Raw genomic sequence first — 20,842 nt, 5'->3', positions numbered from 1 at the left:
CAGCAGGGCCACCGAGAGCCAGTTGTCCTAGACTATGTCTAGACAGCTTGTGAGTATCTCCAAGGATGGAGACTCCACAACCTCCCTGGGCAACCTGTGCCAGTTCTTGGTCACTCTCACAGTAAGAAAGTGTTTTCTGATCTTCAGAGGGAACCTGTTTCAGTTTGTGGCCTTTCCCTCTTGTCCTGTCACTGGACACCACTGAAAAGAGCCTGGCTCTGTCTTCTTTGTACCCCTCCTCCAGGTGTTTATACACACTGATAAGATCCCCCTGAGCCTTCTCTCCTCTAAACAGTCCCAGCTCTGTCAGTGTTTCCTCATATAAGAGATGCTCCGGTTCCTTCAGCGTCTTTGTGACCCTTTGCTGGATTCTCTCCAGTATGTCTATATCTCTTTTGTACTGGGGATCCCAGCACTCCAGGTATGGCCTCACCAGTGCTGAGTCGAGGGGAAGGATAACCTCCCTTGACCTGCTGGCAACACTCCTCCTAATGCAGTCTAGGATACCAATAGTCTTCTTTGTGGCAATGGCACATTGTTGCCTCATGTTCAACTTGGTGCCCACCAGCACCCCCAGGTCTTTTTCTGTCAAGCTGCTTTCCACGTGGGTGGCCCCCAGCATGTCCTGGTGCCTGAGGTTGTTCCTCCAAGGTGCAGGACGTTGCACTTCTCCCAGCTGAACTTCATGAGGTTCCTGTCAGTCCATTTCTCCAGCCTATTGAGGTGCCTCTAAGTGGTGGCACAACCTTCTGGTGTTTCAGCTACCCCTCCCAGTTTGGTGTCATCAGCAAACTTGCTGAGGGTACACTCTGCCCCATCATCTAGATCATTAATGAAGACATTAAACAGGACTGGACCCAGTACTGACCCCTGGGGTACCCCACTAGTTACTGGCCTTCACACCCCTGATCACCAGCCTCTGGGCCTGGCTTTTCAGCAAGTTTTCAATCCACCTCACTGTCTGTTCTTCCAGAACTAAAGGTAAGTATTGAGGACATCATTCTGAAAGATTTACTCACAGTGAGTGGTACTTCCTCCCTCAGGTATTCCTTTGTGGTCAACACTCACAATCAGTGAAATAATTACCTTACAGCTGTAGGTGAATGAAAGACCCTTTGAATCCCCCAGTAGGATTTTCAGGGCTGAGCTTCATGTATTGAGGATAAGATTTTTACAGTCTGTCTACATATGGAATCTTTTTCAAGTACTTCAATACTTCATCCTTGTAAATTATGCACAAAATACTTCTAAAATGTTTACATATGCAATATTTACATTGTTAAATGCCTTCTCAGTTTTTACAAAAATGATTGTGTGAAAGCTTTGAAAGGACAAAAGATGTCTTCTAGCCAACAAGGTAGAAAAGAGTCAGTCGTTGCACATCTGCAAAAGAGCATATCTGAACTAAAGTGTGTTACAACAAATGTATTTTCATTCATAGATAGAAATCTGACATATATAGCAGTATACAGCTGATATAACATATGGGACAGCCCTGCCTAGTATATTTCTAAAGTTTTTCAAGAAAAATACATCAGCAGAACTGAAAATATCTGTGCTATTTTATAAGAGAAGAGTTTTCCCCTTAAATCTGGTAAGTAAGCCTTGAAATAAGATACTAATATAAAAAAGTCTTGAAAGTTCATCCACGGTAGCTTGTCCTTCTGAGACATCAGTGGTAGCTTTCTGTGTCTGAATAATGCCTAGAGGCACTGTGATCCTTCTGTTAGATTTTCATCTCCCATCCATTGTCTCTCAATGGATTATCCCATGTAGGTAGGAACAAATGTGTGACTCTGCTTCCAGCTACTGCCATCTCATAGAGTTCCTTCAGATGCCTCAATTTTTGTAACTCTTAAATGAGCAGCCATTATCATCACTTATCAGGTGGAGTTAGTTTATCTTAATTTAGCCTCAAATTTCTTCTCTCTGCTTTATCTTGTTTTAGGAGGCAGTGACTTCAAAGGTAGTGACTCGCCACACAGAAGTTCTCCACTGAGTCTTCTGTAGGTTGAACATAGTTGCTTTCCAATCAGTTCCTAATAGCTGACGTTTTTTCTTGGAGCTAGCATTTTGTTCGGTTTATATCTATTGACATTAACGGTGCTACTATCCACTTATTCCTGTTGGACCTAATAAGACATATTATGTAATTACCTGGTTTCATAACTCCTACTCAATTCCGTTATTGTGTCCTTGAAACAGTCTAAATAAATCTATGCCAATAATGATATTTTTCACCATTTCACTTTCTTCTCCCTTTCAATAAACATATTAACAAAGAATCTTGATACTCATCTTGCCACTTAGTATACCTTATCAATCACTATATTCTGTGCTTTGTCATGAAAATGATTTCAACATTTTGTTTCCTGTCATAACCAGTCTTCAAAATACAGCACATTTTCTCTCCCATCCGAAAATAGGACAGCACACTTTCTTAAAAAGTTAATCTGAGATGCTCTGGTGAAAAGCTTGTTAGAATCCAAATAAACGATATCAATCAATTTCTTCTTGATTACCCTTACGCAGTCGAAGGGTGTGATTCTAACTCAGAAATCTTGCAGTTAAATATGGTATCCTGTAATAGGCTTGAAACACAAAGGTTGCTCAATGGCTATATTGACTCAGTGATGACAAAAGGTAAAATACAGATAATTTTGTAGAGCAGTTTGTGATGGGTTTTCCTGATGAACAAATATATTGGAAGGATCTAATTAATTCACTTGAGCTCAGCATAGTGACTATGTATTCTAAAATCAAGCTTGTTTTATATTACAAAAATATAGTTATCTACCACCCCTTCTTGAAAACCTAATGTGATTAGGACAATACTCGGATGGTTTTTTTTAGCATTAGAGACTGAAAAGAGCATCATTAGGGCAAATATTACAGATGAATTATTTTTCTACATTGTGGCTTCAAATCTGCTGGGCCCATCATAGTTGTTAGCGTGAATTTCATGTAGTTTCTCCTCTTCTGGAACCTGCCATGAAAATCAGAGAAGAGTTCAGTTAATGAGATATAGACTTCCTTTTTCCACAAAAGGAGACTAAAGTGCACCGAGAATGTAATTCTGTTTGTAGATATTATGTGTCTTTTTATTAACATTGACCCAGCCTGACATGAAGCACCAGTTGTGAATTCTAAGGGATGAATTCAGGGTTTTCTTAATAGAAGAATATCTTAACACTGATGTTAGCTACAAGAGTGCAAAATTAATATCTGAGATTTTCAAAGAGCTCTAAAGAAACAAGGTGACCATCTCTAATGAAATGTAAATGATGTTGTATACCAAATGTGAATGTCCCTTCCCATTACCTGATAAAGCTCACTCAAAATATTTCTGAGCAGTTCTTCTGATTCTACAGGACTTTCAATTGAGCAGGGTTGTATTGTTATCACTGGTCAACACAGGCTGTGAATTCTTCTGCCACACTTCAAAACTTTTATTTTCCTGACATTTTTTATCATTTACATATGACAGCCTGTTTCAGGTCTTGCCAAAAAATGGTGCTTTGACTTTCCTGAAGTCAAACAGTGAATGACTTGCAGAGCTGTCATTAAAAGTGTTTTTTTATGATTGCTGTTGCTACAGCTGATCTTTTGGCTCAAAAGTGCCCCTTTGACTGCAAACTTTCTCTCACCAAAAGCTAAATTGTATGGTTCATACTGGCATTTAATTAATTAAAAAACTAATAAAATCTCCTTTTGGGTTCACAACATTTTATTTACAAGGAATGTATATCACGTATTTCTTCTTGTCTTGCCTTCTGTAGTTTGTCCTGGCATAAAGGATAAATTCAGATTGCCTAAATTAAGAATCTGTCATCAGTCTCTAATGAAGGGAGATGCAGAAAGTCTACAAACAGTACAGGGAGCTTCTTAAGTTAGCGAAGAGGAAAAGTATGTCTGAGTTTCTGCTCTGCACTTGACTGTAGGCATCCAACTCAGAGAAATGTGTGAGACTAAACTGATCAAATCTAGGTCACTACAGTCTCCACAGAGCTCTATGTCTGACATAGGCAATGAAAGGTCTTTCATTATCAGTGGGGAATAGAGAGACTTTCAAGGTTTTAATTCATGTAACCTAACATAGATCTGGAAGGATTCAAATGAACTGCAATCTAAAGCCAGTTCTTCATTGAGCGCAAAGGGAGCTTGGCAGGGCTATTTCAGATGTCCTTGTTTCTCTGCCCCATTGTTTGTGTCTTCATGCATAAAACATTAGTGCCACGAGGCCCATCTTCTTCTGATAACCTCAGTGGTCAGATCATTCAACCAGGATGCAGAAGAGCTTCTGCTCAGCCTAAAGAAGACTCACCTACAAATACTGAAGAAGTGCTCTAGATTTCATTCAGTATGAAATTCTAGATGACACTAGAAAAGTAGCAACATTTAGCCAAAAATGCAAATATCATGTGTCTAAACTACAAGAAGGAAGAGGATACCTGACACAGCGAGCACTTAGAAGAGACATAAAAAGCTCCACTGAGGTCTCAATTTATTGGCTGTATTTCTGCTTTTTCTCAAGGTTAGTCCAATGTAAATGGCATACTAGCTAGCAAGTCCAAAAAAGATCCTGAAGGTGGCCTTGATAAATTCACAGCCTGAGGCAGAGCAATATTTTTGAAAGCTGACTCATGTGTGCAAACCACAAACCCCAGGAGAACAGGACTGCAATGTGCTGTACATCTTTGAACATAATGAAAATAAAGGGAGGTTGTATCTTACCTCCCAATAAACAGAGTCATCAAAGCAGTTCTGGTCAGATGCTTGTCCCAGGAAGGGCAGCTTTAGAATACCACCTGCAGGAAAAACAGCATCAGAGGTTAGAAAATGGACAAAATGCCCAAATAAATGTTCCTCAGATGTGCCCTGGGGAGTCATCTAAGTTTTCTGACTCATTTCCCAGTCTATGGAAATGCCCAACCATCTTGGGACATCAGGTCTCTCATTGTGAGAGATGCAGGTTTCTTCATGTTGACATGAATAAAGGCTTGTTTTTAATTGCTCAAACCTTTCCCAGGTTTCAGACTGGAATTTTCTATTTCAGCCTGAATTTTTGTTTGGAAAGTATCCATAATCACGTGGAAACCTGTGACACCGAAATGAATATGTCTTAATCTCAAACTAGTTTCTGTTCAGAATTTTAAGTGTCTGAATCTAGAGAAGAATTCCATCCAGAACAACATCTTACTATTCCTATATATACAACCCCGTATCTTTGAAGCATGTATTCAATAAGGTATTTAGACTGAATTTGAAGACAAAATTGTTGGAAAACTGCTTTTCTATATTTAAGTTTCTGCCATCACGCATTATTTCTATTTTTCTATTTTGTATTATTCACATGAAATTGTTGATACGCTGAAGTTCTCCATGGGCAAACCTCTAAATTCACATATATTTCAGTTGCTCTATGCATCATACTGACCTGTCAAGGCTCCGCCAACCAGTGCAATTCCAATTGTGCTGCCCAGGGCAGCAGCCTGCATGCCAGGAGTAAAGTGGACACCTTGCCTGAAAAGGGCAGAAAAACAAACCATTCGCAATTAAAAAAATGTTACGCTTTGAGACTGATAAGTGGTCTTACAACATTGTATTTGCTGTCTGCTGGACAAGATGGCTCACAGGAAAATATCCTGCCATTGCTGTGTGCAAGACAGAAATCATTATTTTATTCTGGGGTTTTTTTGGACTACAGGTGAAAACAAGTTCTTTGAAAGGACTATTAGTATCTTGTAAGCCTTTAGAGAATGTTCCCCTTTGTCAGAAAGACCAGCATTTCATCTTCTTGGAGTCGTTTCAGATAGAGAAATAGCGCATTTTGCCAATTTTCTTGGAAATCTTACTGTTACCAGCAGTGTAATTGTAGAATTGTAATAAAGATTCTTCTATATTCGAATGGTTCTGTATGCTGGTTTTTATGATGTTTTTAATTTATTTATTTTTACTCAAGCTTTTAATTTGGAACAAGATTGGCATATAAACAGTATGTTAAAGGCAGGATATCAAGAAGAGTCCTATTTAAACCAGAACATGATGTCTGACATCAAACCAAAGATGCATTTTCTGAAAAAAAAAAATAATGCTAGTTAGATCCAAGGAGGGTGGAAAATTAGGATAGATCTTCAAAAATCAATAAGGTCCTTTCTGTCTTCTCTCTATAACTCACCTAGCTTCGTCTTTTACTGCAGTTACTACGATGCCAGTGATACCTCCCAGTATTCCAGGTAAACCATGTAAATTATGAACTCCACAAGTGTCTTGAATGTTCAGCTTGGATGCCAAGAAAGGCTGAAATGAGGGGAAATATGAAGTTTATGGTGAGTTTATTGTCTTCTGTTATCTATAGAATGATATGCAAAAGAAAGTAGTGCAGAAGTACAAGAAACAATTTAACTTATTTTATGTACACAAAGTTTAGCTATAAAACCTGCTATCTTTCCCTTCACTGTGAAATTGTTTCTATGCAGAGAAGACCAAGTATGTATATATAATGGTACAAATGTCCAAGCTACTACCATAAATATAATGGTGCAAAAGATATGACAGTCCATTGATATTTCTAATCTTTTCAGCCACTGCAGCAAAAGTTGAAAGAGGTGGCTAACTAGCACATACACACCTGTTCTGAGTCTGCTAGCCAGGTATTCTCTTCCAGGATGTTTCTCCATCAGGAAATTACATTTTAAACAGTTTTACTCAGAATATTTTGTTTCTACAATTTGCACATGAAACAATTCCATTTTACACTTCGAAAGTATTTTTTTATTACAGATCTACTTAGAAATTTCAAAAGAGTGAAATGTAATTAGTCCTATTTCACTGAAACATGGGTTTGGAGCAAAATTCTGGCAGCCTCTTGAACAGAAATCCCAACGTTAATGAATTTTAATATGTTCATGATCCTTCTCTCTTTTTAGCTAGTAGAGGGACTGAAGTTAGCTCATAAGCATATATTTAAATCACAGTGATTTAAAAATAACTTTAGCTAGAGCTTACTCTCTATACCCTATCAGCCTAAAACTCCCTTTCTAGCAAACAAAGGGAGCTCCAGTAAAGCCAACGAAGCAAGAGGTGGGTCCTCAATACTTACAGTCAAGAAGTGGAACCCAAGGACAGAGATGATTCCAGCCATGCTCCCAATGCACATGGCAACAAAAGGGTGGATGGACATGTCAGCACAGGTACCCACTGCTACTCCTCCTGCCAGGGTAGCATTTTGAATGAGGACCTGCAAAGAGTATACAGAGGTGGAGATGAGATATGTGGAAGAGAGGCTTGTTTCAGGGCTGAGTGGCTTTGAAGGCTTTTTTGCGTACAGAAGTTTACCTTTTCTTCAGGTGGGATTTTTCCAATGAAGAATGAACAGGAATTTAAAACAGGGTTCCCTGTTACATGTTCAGAGTGTTGATTCAAAGCTGCTCTAAGCCAGTTTAACTCGGGCCAGGTTAATGATGTTCAACTTCTGCTAAGTCACTAAAACTCATCTGACCTCTCGAGAAGCCAGGCTGAGCCAGCGAGAACTGCTTCCTACAACAGCAGCAAATTCTGCAAGCTCATTGAACTGTGCCTGCTCACGCTGGGCTTAGATAAACACTGCAACTACTGGAACGAAGTGGGTGAAAACATAGGGCTGGATTTTAGGGCAAGGAGATGCAAGCTGACAGCCTGGCAGCCCCAACCTAGTTTGGCTTTGCCTGTTGTGCAGCTGCACTGTGAGATTGCCAGGGAACAGGTTGTTGCCTTGAGAGACCTATTTTGGCTATTGCAATACTGTTAACTCACATAGGATCTTCTTTGGAGCAAGACCCAAAAGTCCACCTGAACGTTGGACTGATGTCTCTATGGTCCAGCAGGTTCCACGGACAAAAGAGAACAAGGGAGCAGGACCATCACTCTCCAGATGCAGTGATCTCGCTGAGGAATCACCACATCACTAAAGCAGGGTGGGTTGCCTCAGGCCCCAATCTTACATTATAGCTTTTAGAAGCATAATAGCTCTAATTTTGCCCACAGTATGACCAAAGGCTCCAGATAGCTCACGGACATTGGGAATCTGCCTAATCATCCTTGTTATAGACGGGTGACTCGATTTAACAGGGGTTGCGATGTGATTCTTACCATACTGAATTTGCCTCTTTGATCCACCAGGCTGGAGAGGGCAAATGTTACGACAGTACACGCAGCCAAGGAATAGTAAGTGTTGACAATTGCTTTAAGCTGGTAAATTGTTTCAGATGCAATGGCAGAGTTAAAACTGGGCCAAAAAAGCCAAAGGAACAGGGTACCTGGATGAATATAAGCCAAAACGAAACAAAGACTATTCAGTCACAAGGGGTATTTCAATGTGAAAGATCCAACACAACAGAACTAGCTACAAGAAATGAGGAAGATGATGAGTAAGAAACATGAAATAGCCAAAGCGCTGGAAGAAATAATAGATTATGCAGGAGCTTTTGACACTGGCAGCTGGGATTTGGACACATGGTCTCTGTCAAATCCTACTGGAAGACTTTAAGACGTTGTGATCCCTTGTCATGCCCCACTCGCTGCCAGAGCTCACCACCACTGTGAAAACTATACCATAATAGGATGCATTAGCAAGACAGTTCATATGCAAATCCTTTATCATCTATTGATATAACTGATAGTTTTAGCTGGTAAATTGATCTATGAATAGATCTGGAGGACAAATAGATGTGTGGTTTCTAACATTCATTAGCGGGACAGGAACAGATCAATACTTCTAATTATGGCCAATTTCTATGCAAATGCTGCTTATAACAGAAGATTTAACAAAAAAAGAGTCACCACTAAAGCAAAGTGAAAATACATCTTTAATTTGATCTCTCCTTTTTTTTAACCAAGGAAAAACTGTAAAAATATGTGTGTCACTGAAAACTTTGTGCATGCATCAGACAAAAAAGAATATGCCTCTAGGAGTGTACTTAAGAAAATGGATGCAGCGTAATAATAAGCAATCATTAAAACATAGGGATGAAAGAGGGATGAATGACTGATTAGCACTCACTATTACTTCACTTACCAATCATGGCAAATATGTCCGAGTGATAGGTAGATTCTTCATTTTCATGTTTGTTTTTCAAACCAGGACGATACAAGACTAGGGTTACGGCCAAACCAAAATAAGCTCCAAAAGCATGGATAGTCATTGAGGCTCCAACATCTGTGGCCTGTAATAGGGACCCAGAATAATGCCACAGATTTTATACAGCACGAAGATGAGGATTTGATGAAAGAGAAGTCTGGATGACTTTAATGGTTTATTTTCTATGGTAGAAACTAGAACCTAGTATATGTAAGCTGGAAGTATTACAAAGTGAAAACATTTGTTATAAACAGAAAACAGTTATTGCTAAATAGTTGTACCTGAAGTATTTCTGTAACTAGATATTCATTGCCTGCAAAGATTGTGACCTCCACAACTGTCAAGATCAGCATCTGAAGAGGACTTGTTTTCCCCAGGACTGCTCCAAATGAAATCAAGGCAGCTGCTGTACTGAAGTCTGCATTTATCATGCTGAAGTTAAGAAAATGAATAAAAACAAAACAAAGAAAAAAAAAAACCAAACACAAGAAAAAAGAAAATCAGTTTAAAGAGACCTGAAATAAGGCTGTAATATCAAACCTGTCTTATCATTAAAATGATAGAGCTTTAACTTCAGATACAGAATTATCAAGATCATCTTCGTGGATGAAAATTAAATCAAACCTTTCCAGATGGGTTTTGTAGGGATCTTACCAGCTACTGAGGGAAAAATGTGGGAAGGTTACCTCCTGCTTATACCATATATGTGCTTAGCCGGTTGAAATTATAGTGAAAAGTCAGATGAGATGTATAGTGCGGATATGCAGGGATATTTCCAGCTCTGACTGTCCTTTGAACTCCAAAGATGACAGGGAGCTCTTAGCTTTGGTCAGATGGTTTATCTCATTCCAAAAGCCTTGCATGCCTTTCTATCACTGTGCATCATGTTTACACTAGCTGTCAGGAAGGACCAGTGTTAACAGGTTATGGGGAATGGCAAAGATAAATAAAACCACAAACTGGTCAAAAACTTGCAGCACAGAGGGGCACTAACTTATGGGTCCCTCTGCAAATGCCTGTCTGTAAGCATTAAGGAACTACTTATATTATTTCTGCTTGTCCCTCAGTAACATTTGGATGATGTCCCTTTCAGAATTGTCTACAAGTTGTCTCAGAAAACAGAACTGCAGATGTGGAAAACATTCTGAGACCTTAGTAGAAGCAGGACAGATGAATGGGAGGGGGATTAAAAGTATCTAGAGATATTGCTCTTGAGGTCTCTTATTCTGTGATGGGGGTCCAAAACCTACTGCAGTATGGTGTTCATGCAGATCATTCCTTGAGAAGTAGGAGAAAACCTCATGAAAGGACAGACACACTGTTCCAGCCTTTCTTCTGTGACCCCATGTGTCATGGAAGGACAGATCCTTTCATGCCTGCTGGATGCAGGAGGTACTGTGTTACTGCTGGAGATCTTCCAGCTTCCACAGCTCCAGAGATCCAAAGCAGAGTCTCTCCATCACCTGTGGTGCTCATGTAACATAGCACCTCAATTTCATCCCACCCTTTGGTTCCCTTGGCTCAGGGCACAAGATGTTGCCCATTTAGAGGTGAAAGGCAGAGGAACGTTGAGAGGTGGACAGTAAGGCTCGATCAAATTTCAGAGAACTTAGAAGTCTGATCCCACAGATGTGGTAGTTTACGGCTTCTCCTGATATCTTAAGGGATAGAAATGTCAGTTTTGGTAAATTCACAGGTACCTTTTGATATCAACAGGAATTTTCTCTCCCTTTGTGTGCAAAAATCCTTGAATCAGGGTTCCCCACTGGAGACCAAGGGCAGCAATGAACATGTTGATACCAACACTGCTGAATCCATATTTCTTCAGAAAGGTCATCAGGAAACCAAATCCAACAAATATCATCACATGGACATCCTGAAAGACTGAAGGGAAAACATGTCTGTGTAGTGACTATGAAGGGAGGAAAGCTAGGGACAGAGGATTTAACAGAAGAGTTCCAAACTCATGTCATCAATGTGATCCATCCTTCCCCACTTTGACCAGTCTACTAGTTGAAGATTGAGTCTCTGGAAAATGCAAGACCCAATTATTGATTTTATTCCTTGCTATATCATTATGGAAATAACTCTAGGTCTCTAGGAAATTTAATGGGTCTGGAATGGTTCTTTGCATGTGAAGCTACCTGGAACATCACAGCTTCATGTCCTTACAGAAAAGTTCTCTTCCCCCTCAAATAAAGGTTGTCACATCCAGCGTGTTCTAGCTCACTCCAAAATTGTACATGGGATTTTTTTTGATAGAATGCTAGCTGGCCCAGTGAAAGGTATACTTGTGGTCCCTAAAAATTACTGTACAAGAGATTGATTTCTTTACCTGTGTAAAAGAAAAAGACATTTAAGGTAATGTCTAAACTAGTAAATTAACATTGCTAATCAGCATATACTTAGCCATCCTTTAAACATGCTTTTTTTTTTCAAACATGAATTTTATTAAAATATGGTTAGTTCTTTTTCTACTTTTTTTGGAAGTTCTTTTAATTTCCTTTTCTAGGCTTTTTAATACAAGCTGAGTTTATCATCATAACATGGATATTTTATATTTTAAAATATTTTGTTACTCTGAAGTGTTTTATGTCGTTTAATTGACTCTACACCAAACAGGTTTGAGTCCTGCAATTAAAGCTTTTTCTCTGATTTTATTGTTAGTAAGAACCTCAGTATAGATAAACTATTTATTTTCATTTCTACTTCATTGCTTCTTACATGCAAATACATGGGAAAAGCTTGAGACATTGACCTGGTTAGTATAATATTTGGCTTGAAGTTACATTTCCCAGATACATACTTTCAGCATTCCTACTTTTGCTTTATGCATTACCATGTTTAGCCAAGAGAGGGCCCAAAAGTATAAGCTGCTGGAGATTCCTAATAAAGTCTATTATATTTGCACTGTCACATTCCAGCCCTGACCTAGCACTGAAATACATACACGCATGTAGTAAGATCCTTTACATTGGGCTACATGCATTTAAGAAACAGCATAGAAATGCGGGTGGCTCGCAGACATCCCCAACTCTTCTGCTTCCTCTTTAGGCTGGACATTTTCACATTTATTTCCCGACTTCAGTAATCGCCAGTGATGGGATTTCTGAGGCCCCTGCAGTCCTTCGGAAGCTACCCATTTTCCTCCATGTTACTCAGTTTCTAGAACTATTATCCAAACTCTTGTGTTGTGCTTACTACTGATTTTAAAAGATACATAATCAACTTAACTTCCCCATTTGGGCTTCTGCTTTTGATATACTTGCATATTTTGTATTGCAGTGCTGTGTGAAAATAACTGTCTTGCTTAGAGCTCAACATATTCCCTTGCTTCAGAGGACCTGGCAAGACATGAAAAAGATATGGCTGGGGACAACACAAACCATGCTAATACAACCCTCCTGATTCTACCAGCAGCAAAGTCTTTAGCGTTTTAGTAGATGCAGAACCCAAACCACAGCTTAATTGGCCCAAATTCCGGAGTCAGCGGGGGGGTGTTTAGGAAAAGGATATTAAAATCCAAGATCATTTGACGGGTACATCTGTCTGTGCATCGTCCCAGCTTGCAGCAGCCTGTGCCGCAGGAACACAGAGCTGTGCCTTCATACCTGGCTTGACTGTGGTGGTGGACTGCACATCTAGAGCAACTCTCCTTCAAATGTCTTGGAAAACATGTAGCAGTGGTTAGGGCCGGTAGGAATGAGAATGGATAGCCTTCCCAGCATTCCTTTAACACCACCCTGATGATCTCAGATACAGGTGATCACCCACCTTTTCTTTTTAAGTGGAACAAAAACATGAGACAGCTCTTCTCAAATAAGGGAAGGAGTAACGCAAGATCTCTTTCCTTCTTTTTTGAGGATAAGTGGAAACTGGATGCTGAACAAGCCTTTTTCTCCCCTTTTAAAAATAATTTTCTGTGAGTGACCATTCACCCAGCAGCCTGTGGGATCAGCACCTTTGTCTTTGAGAAGTGGCCCAGGTTATTTGTCTGACTCTTGTATAACCACTTTATTAAAAACTTGTTAATGTTACCAAAAAAATACAGAACTTGAGAGCAAATTCATAAAAGCTGCACAGCAACATCTACAAAAGTAGCCTTTTTGTTTGACTTTAGCAGAAGAAAATGGAAATGTGTTTAATAAATGCTTAGCATGACAAGTCAAAGTGATATACGACTTCAACAGTTTTCAGTTTATATTATACTTGAGTTTCATGCACAAAATGAGGGGTACATTTGAAAATGACCTACTTCTGCTCTTTTTATTATTTAATCAGCCTATGCCCTGAACTTTCCAATAAAGTTTTAGTTTTGCCCATTCAGGCTAGTCAGCTCCAGGTTACAAAATTTTTCCAGTCTCCCAGAGGAGATTATGGTTTGTTAGCATTCAGCATATTACCTGCTCTTGTTTGCAATCTCCTGGTTAAATCATTGCAGACAAAGCAAGTAAATTGTTCTCATCAGAACAATCCCTTTGATGTATACAACATCCCAGTAAGTCATGTCTAGGTTAGTAAAAGATCCTTTACTGCTTAAGTAACCTGACTCTATGTGTAAGCAACAGAACAGGTTTGAAAAACATGTTGATGACTTAGGAATTTAATTCTCAGTGCCCATCAATAGGGCTTCTGCATGCTCAGGTCTCTTTTGAAAAGTACTTTTAGAAATCTTACCCCAGCCCTGAAGATTAAAAGCAATTTTGTTTGAAACAAGCAGCTGGTTGGCATGTAATCCTGGGTCCTCCCAAGGGCTAGCCGGGATTCATATAAATGTTTTAAAGCTGTCTGGACTTATTTACAAAAAAAGATTAAGAGTCCTGGTTAAAACTAGGTGAATTCATGGATGTTGAGGACAAATCTCAACTAGTCTAGCCTATACCTTGTGCTTTAACTACCTCTTACGCATCCTTTTAAAGAAGAGTAGGTCTGGAATGATTTAAAATGATGGAGAAAACAGCATGATTTGAAATAAACTGTTTCAGTAACTAGTTGTGTTTAACAAAACGTAGTACCTCTGTCTGTGAGACAGGAAAATAAAGATTGGGAAAAATGCTCCCGCAGATCCTGAACAAAACCACTGTATGTGATTCTGCAAGGCTGCCCGAGATCAACAGATTAGTTCCACTGCAAGGTTTCCGCATGGTGGTCAGTCTCAACACAAAGATGCTGTGGCATCTAGGTTTATACTAAAACTGTGATTTTACTCTGCCTAAAGGAGTAAACCGTAGAACCCTGAACAAAAGGGGCACGTAAGTTTTCCTAAGCCATGAGTCATGGATCAATCACAGGATATTACATACAGGATACCAGTACTAAAGAAATCCTCCAGGAGTGCTTGCAAAACCATCACACACCTTTGTCCTCCCATTCTAGTGGCACGGCACACGTGAAGTTGTCCATCCAATTCACCATGCCTGTACTTGCATCCACCAGAAATAGATATAATACAAAGCTATGCTTTGGGAATGATCTCAGCTCAGCCTCCCCCTTACCTGAGTACAAAACTATGGTAATCCTCAACTATTATTTTCATCTTTCTTCCATCCAAAATACTGAAACAGCTTGGATTCATTGTGCTGAGGTATTTAAGGCATATAAAAGCAGGCCCTGCACTGCAGTTCTGAGAATATAAATTGTCCCCTGCATGAAACAACTAAATCTATGAGGTGGGTTAGCATCCCTGGTGACAGCATGGGAAGCGGTTTGAACCCATCATTTTGTGAACTCAGGGGAAGTCCTCGCTCAGGATATGTCCTAAAACATCTAAACAACCATAGCATTAACTTTCTGCCAGGTCTTCAGGCAAACTATGCTCTTGTGTGCACTTTGTAGACAGGGAAGTTTGAGAGGAAGAGGGCCTAAAAGTGAAAATACAGGTATTAGGAAACCCTGCTTTTATTCCACTTTGTTATTGTGAATGAGATCCGTCAACTCGTAGGTCAGCATCTAAAAGCCCAACATTACATCTGCGGCATTTGCTTAGTTTATGTCTCTACTGGTAAACTGAACAGCCTAACCAAAAGGCGAATGGCACAGGTTGACACATCTGTACAGTTACAAGCTCTTGTCTCCCAAACACTGTTCACACCTGTACTACTTATTGAGAGTAGTCCCTTATCTATGCTATGCCTAAAGCCATATGAAGGAGGACATCAAGGTGCTGGTTTGCATGAGCGAAAATCATGCAAGAAGCTTGCTAGCAGTTCAGTAGTGTGGACGGCGTGCAGGTATCACGTAGTCATACACTGTCTGTGCATGAAGGCATGGGAGACAGCAGGCAATTTCTCCCACATACTTTAGACACAGGAATTAGGGAAGAAATAACTATAGGTGATCCCTAACTGGATAGATTACATTTAAAGGCCTATATTGTGGTGTTAGCATCTGGTGAGAAGAATCCTTTTCTCTATGATGTTAATGAGGTTCCTGCCCTCTCTCTGACACCTTTTTAAAATGGAGATATTAAATTAGAAAACACGGCTCCACACAAGGGCTGGGAGAGGGTTTTGTTAAGTGCAAGAACAGTCTATCCCAGGAGCTCCCCAGGGAACACAGTACCCATGGTGATGTGTGTGGCACAGGCAATCTCCATCCAGAAGACTCGAGATTTACTAAGAAATGCACCACAGTACTGTAAGGGGCCACTGAAGACTATTAAATTACTGGCATAAGCACGAGGATCCCATGCACCTTTCTTCATTTTCCTTGGTAAGGGGAACTCCAAGAAAATGCAGGTCAATTTAGTACCAGAGCTAGCAGGTATGATATTCAGACTGGAGAAGGTCATTTTCTCTGTTTTTGCAGGGCAAAGAGACCTTAATCTGAGTCTGAAGGACCCATGTCCTAGACAACATCCTTCTAGCTTACCAAATTGTACAGCGATGCCCCAAACACTATTGTTCTGTGGCTGTATCTGTTGTTGTGTTGTTTTGGGGTAGAGTCAGAGAAGAGGTAGGTGGACAGGGGTTTTAGGCCATAGCTATGTTAATAAAATAACAGTGCCAGAGCAGAATTATCTGTGCTGTCAAATTTGTGTGGTTTCTGGCACAGGTTTTACCTAGGCCAACTATCACCTCATGGGTGACAGTGGACCAATGGTCATTCCCAATATAGTGTCTAGATAAGGCCACCTAATTTCGGAACTGGCATAGTTCAATATCATGGACATGGCCAAGTTGTGTCTCAGAAAAAGAACGGGCTCTGGCATAGCCTAAGTTACTATCTCCCAGGGATACTGCTGCATCTCAGTGGAGTTAACCCAATTTTGAGTAATTAGCCCCTGATGTTCATCACCTGACTTGCATCTGGAGCTGAATAATGCTGTGCATTCACTGTTCTCTCAACTGGACAATGCTCTGTGTGAGAATACATAACACAAGACAACTAGGGAGTGAAGAGACCCTGAGATCACATTCCCCTGTAACAGTCACTGAAAGGCCAGTCAGAATGAGACAAAAAGAGAGACGCATTCAAAATTACATGGGTACTACATAACAGGCAAGGAGTTCTGTACTGTTATGATCATCATTAAGAGGTTTGCAATCAGGGCTACAAGTTGTTAAGACATCAGAGCCAAGAAAACGAACAACAAACCTTCAATACTCCCACCAAGACACAGGCTGCTCCTCTGCAGACTTATTTTTCTATTTATTTACAACAGTCTGATCTTTGCATGAGGAGGAGGAGGGTGGGAGAAGTAAGCAAATACTTCTCAGGCCAAAAGCTTTCTCTCTAAACTTCATCAAGCATTTGCAGAACAACAAATCAACAGAAACGTTTACCAGCTGAACCATTGCTGTCTACAACTGAGCCACTGCTTTGAAAAATAGGAGGGGGTTATTCACCTTGTGACAAAAACTACTGCCCTTTATGGAGTCCAGTTTCTGCAAACATATTTTGTAATGATGATGAATACGCTGCCTGATTTCCATGTTCTCATAAGATAACTTTTTGAATCCTGGATAATAGTAATGAAATGTTCTGTTCATTTTCATTATTTGATGCAGTAATCAGGATAGAAGGTCCGTCAAGAAGCGCTACCATCCATCTCTGAAAAATGCTAGAATTGTTCAAAGCAATTCGTATTTCTCCAAGTTTTAACCTGCTATGCAAACACTAGAACTATTTTCAGAACTCTTCTCTCCCAGAACACCTAACTTGTCAGCAGTTAGCTACTTTCAGAATTTTATATGTGCTCAACTTGAATTTGAAGCTTTGAAGCCTGCTGCTTTTACACCTCAGAAAAAGTTTGTCTGCCCCAAACCATGCCTTTCTTTTCTAGCTATATCGGTAGGTCTCACAAGTTATTCAGAAATTTTGCTTAGGATTAGTTTAAAGAAATTCTAACTTCTATAAATCTTAGACAGCAACACTTACCTGGGTATAAAGTTTCAGAGGCACTATGGTCACCATATTCCACAAATATCCCAAACAAAACAATGATGCACACTTCCAGAAGAAGAGCCAGGATCGAGAACTTGAACCTCATGTTGGTGTCAAGGGCTGAAGGTATTGCAGGAGAGCAGGCGGCTGTGAGAGCTTGATAAAGTATGCTTGCCTTCAGTGGAGCTGCCTAATTCAGTGGATCTGGGTGATATAGCAAAAAAAAAAAAGAAAAAAAAGTAACAGAGAGACAGGCGAACACACCGTCACACCCACTATGGGAGGGAAATGGGAAATAATATGGGTCTATATAGCAATTTCTATTTCCCAGGCTATTTCTGTGCATGAAATGCTGGCTTACTTTTTTTTCAATTTGTAATGCAAACCAGCTCATTTAGCCACAGATATGCTTCTCACTGTCTTATACATATTTTAAAAAGGAAGTAGCCTAAAAGAAAATCTCACAGAGCCTGGTTTGCTGCACATAGTAAGGAACACAGTGACAGTCAGTTGTGTTTCCTGTAGTCAATAATTTCTTGAAGATGTAGCTTTTGTTTTAAAAGGTAAATAATTTTTCGTCTTATATGAAACATGGATAATTTCCTATCTCTTCATATAGGATATGATAAGCAAAGAGAAGCTCTTTCGGCAGGCTGAAGAAGTACTTGTTCTTATTTCACAGTGATTGAAGCACTCAGAGCACAAGTTCTCATTGTGAACTCATTTAAAAAGAAAATAATTATGCTTCTTCATAAGAAAAAAGGATATTCCTAGTTGTTAAAAAATAAAGCTGCGGATTATTAAAAAGAGGAGTTTGAAAAAACAGCTCAATTTTTCAATTTTAATTATTGCTTTTTGCATTTCCCTTAGCTCAGACAATGAAAATGGGTCAGAGACCAAATCTCTTAAATGGTCTTTAAAAAGGTCAGTTTGTAAACTTTCTTATGAAGGAGCAAATTAAATTTCATTTAGATTACTGTTGGACAATCACTTGTTCTTGAGATTCACACTGCTTATCAAAATTTGTCTTGACTCTTAAAAGTTTTGTGGATAAAATATTTTATTGATGTGGTACTGAGTAACTTGGCCTCTGTTAATCCAGTATTCAGAAGATAGGCCAAAATTGTATCGTAGGAGCCTTTATTTCATGAAAAATTGTATCTATTAAAAAAAAGGATGATATTGCAGTAGTAGACTAATTGGTCGTGAAGTAGTAGTGCTAGGATACAGCAATAAAATGCTGTATCAGTCCATGGATATAAAAATTGGTATAAACCATAGATGCTGGGAGGTGATGCTACATTGGGCTGCTGCCCTGGTGAGACTACTGTTGGAAAACTGCTCATGTGCTATGAGATTTAAAGAACTCAGGGTTTTTTAGGGTCCATCTATACTGGTGTACCAGGCGGTGCCATGGCCTTTTCTCTGGTCCTGAGGCCAATTTACAGATCTGTCAATCTTTAGCTTGCCAAGCAGGGTGGTTGACACAAGACACTTTTTAGAAATGTCCCCTGCTCATGGTAACTCCTGGATTAAATCTGCTTGACGCTGCTGTTGTAATCTTAGGGAAGATAAAAGCCCTGGCACTGTTCAGTTTTCTAGTATAAAGATTACAATTAGACCATTGTCCAAACTAAGTTTAAAATGACCTCAGCTTTTTCTCCTTGAAAATGGGCCTGTGGATTTGGAATGGAAACCAAATTATTTAGCAAGAAGAACATACCAGTCTGTCACAGAATCAAACTTGCAAGTGGCAAAGTTAAAATAAGCACATCCGTATTTTTTCTTTGTAGTGACTGTATTTCATCTGGACAGCTCAAAGAGAGGAAGCAGAGCTTTGTTAAAAAGCTATTGCTCATCTTTGCTGTACCACAGGATAAGACAGACGGCAGTGTTTGATTGTAAGGACCTGGGAGCTCTTTCATTTGCACAGGAAGTGATTAAAAAAGAACAAAATCACAAGTAAAGTTCATTGTTTTTTACCCATAGCTCAACCGTGAATAACTTGTGTTATTCATTACATAATGTTTTCCCTAGTGAATTTCTCATGACATATGTGCAGTCCTTATATTAAGTCCCTTCAGGGGTGCAGAAAAGGCTCCTTGTTGAAATCTGATTGGGGAAAGTGCCTTTTAATAAATGTTTAAATTTTAAATGGGTCAAGTCAAGTTCGTTCGATCAGGACTTTCTCTGAGATTATTACTTTATTTTTTAAATTGCATGCAGGTACATAAACACATACAGACACAGACACACAATCTATACTGAAAGAGTATTCTTGCATGTCTTTGTCAGTCATGTTGTACTGCCTTTGTAGTTAATACAAAATTATGTGCATCTCAAGAAAATTATTAGTCTTAACTCTCTTAAACAGTTGTCTTAGGAAAAGTTGTGTAATGTTTTAGAGATTCTCATTTCCCTTCATTGATTATATTGCAAACCTTTGGTGAGTAGTTCAGATTTAAGCATCAAAACTCTAGAAACTTGACTCAGGACCAGACCTGGGCTTTTCACCCAAGATTTTCAAGGACTTGCCAAATGTGGTCATTTGCTCTGCTGTAAGTCATCTGGCCTGTGCAGTGCATGAGATGGGGATCTGTTACCTGAGAGTACAAACAAAAGCTGTGCTCCAGCATGTATGGGCTAGAAAGCTGACGTACCAGTGTAACTGGAATACACAGTCCTTAAGTATTACATTTAGCAAACCTCACATTGCCTTCTTAGCAGACTGCCCAATGCCTGGCTTTCCCTCCTCCTGTCCCCACTTTTCCTTTTATCTTTTCTTTTTTTTTGGCCAGAAAGAGCAACTTAGCTGTTTTCCCGGTGAGGTGACCTAATGTCCAGCAGCCACAGATTAATGCCCCTTATACATGTAGAGGTGATTTACATGCAAATAGGGACTCTGAAGAAATTATATTCCAATATTCATGTACTTCAATATTTGCTCTTCTAAATAAATGAAATACTTCTCTCTCACCATTAACGAGGTTTAATCTGTCAACGTTTAACTTCAGGTATTACCAACTTGAAGCAAAAATGACTGACAACGCTGACTGCCAGGAAGAAGAAGATGCATTATCCAGAGGGTGGAGCTGGGCTACTTTGCTCACTGGACTTTTTGGGAAAACCCAGTTTGGCCTGCCTCACTGCCTCACTTTGTGCCCGTTGAGATGGGCTTTGGCTTCTGTCATGTTTGGGGCTGAGGACTGCTTCGGGAAATGGCAGGGCTTTTACATATTCTCCTCAAGCCTCTCCAAGGGAAGAAGGGTAGAGAGCCATACCCTGAGCCAGCGGTGGCAAGGAGAACAGTTCCAGCTTTCCTCATCACAGTGGGAACTT

The 20,842-nt window shown here is 39.7% G+C and overlaps 1 protein-coding gene across 1 annotated transcript; it reads right to left on the bottom strand.

Moving 5' to 3' along the window:
- Positions 1-1,410: 1,410 nt before the first annotated feature.
- RHAG (Rh associated glycoprotein) lies at positions 1,411-17,726 on the bottom strand. Its single transcript, XM_052810275.1, has 10 exons — positions 17,498-17,726; positions 10,819-11,002; positions 9,400-9,550; positions 9,056-9,203; positions 8,131-8,297; positions 7,103-7,240; positions 6,179-6,300; positions 5,438-5,523; positions 4,735-4,808; positions 1,411-2,986 (listed from the first exon to the last, which is right to left on the bottom strand). Exons 1-10 carry the CDS (start codon positions 17,607-17,609, stop codon positions 2,909-2,911), a joined length of 1,260 nt encoding a protein of 419 aa, XP_052666235.1. The 5' UTR covers positions 17,610-17,726; the 3' UTR covers positions 1,411-2,908.
- Between the last annotated feature and the right edge of the window lie 3,116 nt (positions 17,727-20,842).

The sequence above is a fragment of the Harpia harpyja genome, chromosome 15 (assembly GCF_026419915.1).
Source record: "Harpia harpyja isolate bHarHar1 chromosome 15, bHarHar1 primary haplotype, whole genome shotgun sequence".
NCBI classification, from domain to species: Eukaryota; Metazoa; Chordata; class Aves; order Accipitriformes; family Accipitridae; genus Harpia; species Harpia harpyja.
Note: the sequence above shows the minus strand (reverse complement) of the source record. Positions and strands in the feature narration are given on the sequence as shown.